The 7,178-nt window shown below is 36.8% G+C and overlaps 1 protein-coding gene across 10 annotated transcripts in view; it reads right to left on the reverse strand.

The window, feature by feature from the left end:
• Mrrf (mitochondrial ribosome recycling factor) overlaps positions 1–7,178 on the reverse strand; it is a 70,025-nt gene that overhangs the window by 62,453 nt on the left and 394 nt on the right. For 5 of the 10 annotated variants that reach the window (XM_076845529.2, XM_076845527.2, XM_076845533.2 and 2 more), the window contains exon 2: positions 2,274–2,485. In XM_076845529.2, coding sequence (XP_076701644.2) covers positions 2,274–2,485 — 212 coding nt within the window. Of the gene's footprint in view, positions 1–2,273; positions 2,486–6,492; positions 6,536–6,988; positions 7,008–7,178 lie in introns of those variants that run through there. The other 5 variants (XM_076845535.2, XM_076845536.2, XM_076845531.2 and 2 more) reach the window with 5 other exon arrangements.

Genomic DNA, 7,178 nt, shown 5'->3' on the forward strand with positions numbered 1-7,178 from the left:
CAACTTAGGAATGCACTTTTCTGGATATATGTTATCACTAAAATTTTTTAAATGTTTCATACATAAAAGAAACAAAAGTGATATACTACTAACAAAAATAAATTGATTAAAAAATTGTGCAAATATTTCTGGTGAAAACTTGACAATGTGATTATAAATTTCATATAGAAGAGCAAAAAGCCAAGAAGAAAAAGCATATGTCTGATGGAGGGAAAGATCTGTACCACTACATCAAGACTTTCTGACAGTGATTCAGGTAATAAGGAATTTAGTGCAGGGAGAGAAAGGTAATTCAACAAAATAAAAGCTCCAAAATTAAAAATATTCATACAAAGAAACCTGACATTCAACAGAGAAGGCATTACAAATCTGGAGAAAAGAATGGGCTACAACAAGCGATGGTGACACAGTCTGTGTCCCCTATGGAAAAGAAACTTAAAATTAGATTTCTCAATGCACTCCATATTCAGAAACAAATCACCTTGGGATAGGAAGAATTTTTTGAGGAACACATAAAAAGCCCAAATAATAAAGGAAAGGACTAAAATTATGACTCCATTAAAACTTATGTTCAACAAAGATACCAGAAACAAAGTAAAAAAGCAAAGAAGACACTTGTAACACATATAATCAACAAAGAATTAGTATCCCTAATGTAGAAAGACTCCAATAAATCTAAGAGAAAAAGTCAGGGGCTGGGGATGTGGCTCAAGCGGTAGTGCGCTCGCCTGGCATGGGGGCAGCCCGGGTTTGATCCTCAGCACCACACATAAACAAAGATGTTGTGTCCGCCGAAAACTAAAAAATAAATATTAAAAAATTCTCTCTCGGGGCTGGGGATGTGGCTCAAGCAGTAGCGCGCTCGCCTGGCATACGTGCGGCCCAGGTTCGATCCTCAGCACCACATACAAACAAAGATGTTGTGTCTGCTGAGAACTAAAAAAATAAATAAATATTAAAATTCTTTCTCTCTCTCTCTCTCTCTCTCTCTCTCTTTAAAAAAAAAAAAGTCAAGCAATCTTATAAGGAGGCAATCAAAGGAGATGGAATTGAGCAGCCTATAGACTATGCAAAGATGCTGCTGACAGACTGTGGTAGAGTCTAAAGCTGCAACGCCAGGTTTGTAGTTCACCCACTAGCTAGATATGACCACAGGCAAATTATTTTTACAAATGTACCATGGTCTTCTCATTTGTAGAATAGTGTAATCTCAATTCATAGAAAATCATAATTCCTTTACTGGATAGGACTGAATGAGTAAATAAATGCATGATAACTTTTAAAAATATGTAATACAATAAATACAAATCAAATGTTGTGGCTAATTATCACTCTTATCAGAATATAAGTCTTTTAAGCACTAAAGCTCTTTCAGCATTTAATTTTCCTTCCAACAAAAAGGAGAAGGTCTGCATGAAACCAGAAAAGGAAAGTCAGTGGGAAAATATTCAGCATATTTCTAGCACCATCCTTGGGAGTGGACTGCCCGACCCCCACTGCAAACAGCTGGTCTGCTTGACAATTTTCTGTCACTCATTTCATTCAGTCAACAAAATATTTTAATATATACTATGTGTCAGGCCCTGTTAGGTGTTAAATAACAAAGAAACAGACTATCTTCATTGGATCCAATATGGAAGGCAGGTAACAAATAAAAATAAATCTTATGATTGAGCAATTAATTAATGATTGCTCTTCTAAGTGCATCAGAGGTAAAATAACTGTGTGCACAAGTACATGTAATGGGAACTGACCTAATTTAAGAGGTCAGGGAAGGCTTCCCTGAGGAAGTGGCATTTAAGCTAAGACCTGCGGTACATCAAAATCTCATTCTTGGATGACACAAGCCATTAAGATCATCCATCTAACTCCATGGTTTAATACCCCCTTCACCAAAAACCTTCTGGTTTTAATTATACTTCCAACATGCATCTTCCCGTAAGGAAGAGAATTCATTGATCCCGTCACAAGCATTCTAGTTTGCTGGGCACTTCTATCTCTAATTCTAAATAAAAAATAAATAAATTGAGCATTTTTTGAGCCACCAAGAAAATAAATGAACCAGCATGATAATAAGAAAACAGGGCCTGGGTTCTAACAGTCTCTCACTGTGACCTTTTAAACTAATCATCTGAACTGTTTTGAGATATCATTACCTCATATGGATTAAGGGGAGAAATTCAGTACATCTCTGAGATCCCTGCCAGTCATGATAAGTCAAGTGCCAAATATAAGAAAATGACTAGGAGGGAGAGGGATTCATGTATCTCTACCTTTGGCTTTCTTGGTTGCAAAGTGGCGAACTGGTACAGCTGAATAGGCCATGTGTTGCTTCTGGTCATGTTGTCTTCCACTCACTGTCTTCAGTGTAATATTTGAAACAGGTCTGGTCAAGGCTGCAAGGTAATTGCAAAAGGCAGGATGCATCAAGCGGAAGCACTTTAATCCCAAAGCCATGACTGAAGACAATTCCTGTGAATATCCACTAAAAAAAAGATAAATAAATAAAGACATAAAGTAGACCTAAGTAAAAGTGATGCTACTGTAAATTCAGAAAATAATTCATTCCAATTATCAAGCTATAAATTCAGCTATAGACTAGGCAAATTAAACACATTATTTCTAACCTTCCTTCTAACAGCCATACAAGGAAATATTAGGCTCCTTTTACAGGATTAAGAATATGTGGCTGGGCTGGGGATGTGGCTCAAGCGGTAGCGCGCTCGCTTGGCATGCGTGCGGCCTGGGTTCGATCCTCAGCACCACATACAGACAAAGTTGTTGTGTCTGCCAAATACTAAAAAATAAATATTAAAATTCTCTCTCTCTCTCCCTCTTTCTCACTCTCTCTCACTCTTTCTTTAAAAAAAAAAAAAAAAGAATATGGGGCTTAAGTAACTTGCCCATAGTTTGTAGGACTCTGAACCCTAAGTTCTTTTGACAGCACCAAAATGCCTCTATTAAGCAAATGTGCAGCAACACAAATCTTTAATGAAGCTAATTAAACCCTTATATGAGGAAAAGCACAAAATCTTGATAAAGTTGAAGGGGGGGAGTACTAGAAGAGGGCTTTAAACTAAATAAGAAAACCATTTCAACAGGCATAAAATGACTGGAAAATTTACACGACAGCATTTAATTAAAATTTTCTTTGGTTCCTTATGCACTGATTACCAATTAGAATGCACTTTACTTTAATGTGAGTCTGAAGCATGATTGAGGTTTCAGGTCTCCCATGGTATAGAACTAAAGCTCTGCTAATTGCCATCCTCCACCGGGTTAAAAAAAGTTACACAATGTACTTCTAAGGTCTTTGACCATGAAAAGATGCTATTCCCTCAACTACCTCTGAAATAGAACACAATCCTAGCCAACAAATGGAGCACTAATAGCTTCTGCCAGGAATCTGGCTATCACTCAGCTAAACAATTACCATCAAATATATGGAAGCTGCTATCTTTGAAAATCAGTTCTACACATCCTTAAATTTTGATGCACTATGATAATTAGACTGATTAAAAAAAGCAAGGATTTCGTAGCAAGAAAGGCCCAAAATCCAATCCCAGCTCCACTACTGACTAAATGTTCCTGAGTGTTTCTGTACCTTGATTTCCTCTACTGTAAAATAGGGATAATTATGCTTATTTATTAGAATTGAGAATAATGAGGTTAGTCAGGTAAAATACTTGGCAAGGACCTAGCAGACAGCAGGAGCCCCAAAATGGCATCTATTAATAACTATCACTTTTCCTTTCAAAGACATTTATTCCAAGGTCAGATTCAGTAAAGAAATCTTATACATATGTCATTACTGATCTGTAAGGAGGCCCTGAGTCAGACCTTGGATGCAAATTTTTACTTTGGGTAATTCATTCTTTTGCGGGGGAGAAGGGCATCACTTTCCTCATCAATGAGAAAAATAACTATGATCTTAAAATAATGAATGCATGTAAAACACATAGCTAATGCACAAAATATGACAGCTGCTTAATAAATGTGGCTGTCATTATTATCATTATTTTTTAAGAAAGCAAATTAGTTCAAAGGCACATAATTTTTCCTGGTGTAATTTGTAATAGCAAGTCATACAGATTTTAGCAATCAGTGTATGAAGTCTGTACAAATAGATCTGGATGAAAAATGAAGTAGCATTTTTTCTTCTTCTTTGTTATCAATGGCTTCTATTCATTGTGGTTTGGCCTGGGCTGCTTATTGTATCCGTATCATTTTTTTTTCCTGTCAATAATGCTACAAATGAAGTATAACATTCCCCATTTTACAGATCTTGAAACTGAGGCTCAGAGAGGTTGTTACTATCTAAGAACATGGAACTATTAGCCTAGCTCTACTGAAGAACTGTTCACAAAAATTTGGCTAGGAGTAAGGTTTCTATATCTAGGTTTTTGCCTAATATAGCCAATGCCTAACTCACACTTATATCCAAATATGGCTGCATAATAACTTGTTTGGTTTTTTTAAATCTACAGGGTCTCAATCTGGCTGCTCCATTTATGACTGGTTTCCTGGTGTTCCTGTTGCAGGTCATAATACCAATCCACAAAGCAACAGGAAATCAAAATGGGTTAGAAATAAACAACCTTTGACAGAAAATGCAGCACCCAAAAGCAGACCCAGTACATGTGAACCGGAAGACAATTCTATAAATAAACCACATTGCTGAAATGCTTAAGGCGTAGATCTTAATTGCATAGAAATCAGGAAATTTGGAAGTGGAGGTTCAAAGAGGCAGTCCCTTGGATCTTTTACCTTATGGACATGCACATTAACATTCAGTTCAGCACAGATATCGAATTCAAGTTAAGGAAAGAAGTTTGTTATTAGAGTATAAATATTATTCAACAAAATTAACCCATATACAGAAGCAATATAACTAAAGTGTCTAAGCTTCAGACATAGTCTGGAACTGGAATCTCATTTTTCCCCTTATTAAATGTGTGACCTTAAGTAGGTCATTTAACTTCTCTGAGCTACAGATTCCACCACATTAAAATATTAGTGACATTCTAACATAATTATAATATTAATAAGAAAAAATAACCATTTATATAGTGACCAGAAATCATTCCAAGTACTTAATAACTTCTTCTGAATCTTAAGATGTAAGTATCTCAAGCTATAATTAGTGATTATTATCATTTTACAGATGAGAAAAGAGGCTCAAATAAATTGACCCATATTTGAACTCAGGCAATATAGCTGCAGTCTATGCTCTTAACAATTATACTATATTGTGTACATAAAATACTCAACACAATATCTGGCTTCCAGCAGTACAATAAGAAGTAGCTAGCTATTACATTACTTCAACTTCTGCAATATTTTCAAACTATGTGAAAAATGCATTCTTTCCCAAAGTTGAGGGTTTCAAAACTCAAATTTCCCTGTTCTTCGGAGAAGGTACATTTTAATTTTGGAAAGAACTAGATAATGAACTCAACTCCTGACCCATTCACTGTCCCAGCAATCCCTTCTAATCTATTAACTTACAATATGCACATTTTTTATAAATATGTGTGTACAAACTGACCCCTTTATATAAAATTCTTTCACATTATAATATTTGATTACAAATAACATTTTACAAATAAACTGATCTTTCATTTCCTCGGGGGCTCCTTCATGACTCAACATCTTCAAATATGCCACTGAATCTGCTTGGAATGATCTTCCCTCACCTATTTACCTCCCATTTTTCTTTCAGACTTCAGCTTAACCATCACTTCCTCAAAGTATGTGTTCCTGGATACTGGAAGACCACAAGTTCAAAGTCAATCTCAACAATTTAGCAAGGACCTAAGTGACTTAGGGAGATAATTTCAAAAAATGAAATAAAAATAAAAAGGGCTGGGATATGACTTGGTGATAAAGCATCCCTGAGCTAAATTTCTAGTACCAAAAAACAAAAGGTCTTTCTTGGCCACCTCCTCCTACTCAATTAGGTCACAGGTCCTGTATCCCAGTTTCATAACACCCTCATGATAGCATTTAACTTTTCATGATACAAGTTAACATTTGTGTAATTACTTTATTATTGTTTAAAGGTCTCCAGATGGCCACATGCACTACAAAGCACTACTATGGCAGTCTTGTTTGCCTCTGCATCCTCCTCCATGCCTAGCACAGTGCCTGAACACAGAAGATACCATCTACATGATGAAAACATGAATGAAAGCCCAGAAAGAGTAAATCCTTATTCAAGGTCAAAACACTGGCACCAAAGTTGGAATTACTCTGATGGTAGGTCCTGGGTTCTATTTCCAAGAATTACTTCCATTATCCCTTGGTTTGCCAGGTTTTTGCTGAGAGTAGAGCATGCTATTCTTTAAATTCAGTGCCATGTAAAGAAATATATTTGTAATATGACCCTACACAGAATCACTATGTCCTTGGTACGAAAAAGGAATTTAGAAATTTTAACAAGTGGAGAACTTGTGCCCAAGAACTATGAGATGTGGATTTCAATTTTCCTACCTCAGCACTCCCTGCCATCCATCTCCTTTAGATCCACAACAACCTGTATTCAAAAAAAAAAAAAACATCTATGGCAGCTCTATCACTCCTTGGACCAAATTATTTCTCCTCCCTAGACTTTATTTCCCCAACTACAAAATGAAGGGGGAGTCAGGCTAGGTTTTCATCCTTTTCATCTATAAAGCTCTGCTAGATCCTGGAAAATATAATAGAGTGTAATTAAAGAAAAAGCCACCAAATTTAGACAACACCTAATAGAATCATTTCCAGCACTTCCTAAATATGTGACCTTAGATTGGTCAAACTCTCTGGGCTTCAAGCTCATCCGTAAAATGTGTCAGGGTTCTTGCTCTGGGCTGCAGAGAATAGTGGTTAAAAGCTCAGGTTTAGAGTCAGCCCTAGGTTTGAATTTATACTTCATCACTTAACAACCGCATGACCCTGGGAAAGTTATCTCTTCGAGCTTCCGTTTCTTCATCACGGAGAGTAATAATACCTTCTCCCACGGGAATGTTCTGAAAATGAAATGTTCCTGTCAGGTTGTGTGCAACTTATTTGTTAAATCCCTCGACGACCCTGAAAGTCCTAGCTGAGACAGCCCCGCCCCCACCCGGGAGCCTCGCTCTGAAGCCACAAGTCCCGCCCCCCGCCTTAAGGTTAGGCGGGACTCGAACCCGGCGGGAGCG

Source organism: Callospermophilus lateralis, chromosome 2 (assembly GCF_048772815.1).
Source record: "Callospermophilus lateralis isolate mCalLat2 chromosome 2, mCalLat2.hap1, whole genome shotgun sequence".
Lineage (NCBI taxonomy): Eukaryota > Metazoa > Chordata > Mammalia > Rodentia > Sciuridae > Callospermophilus > Callospermophilus lateralis.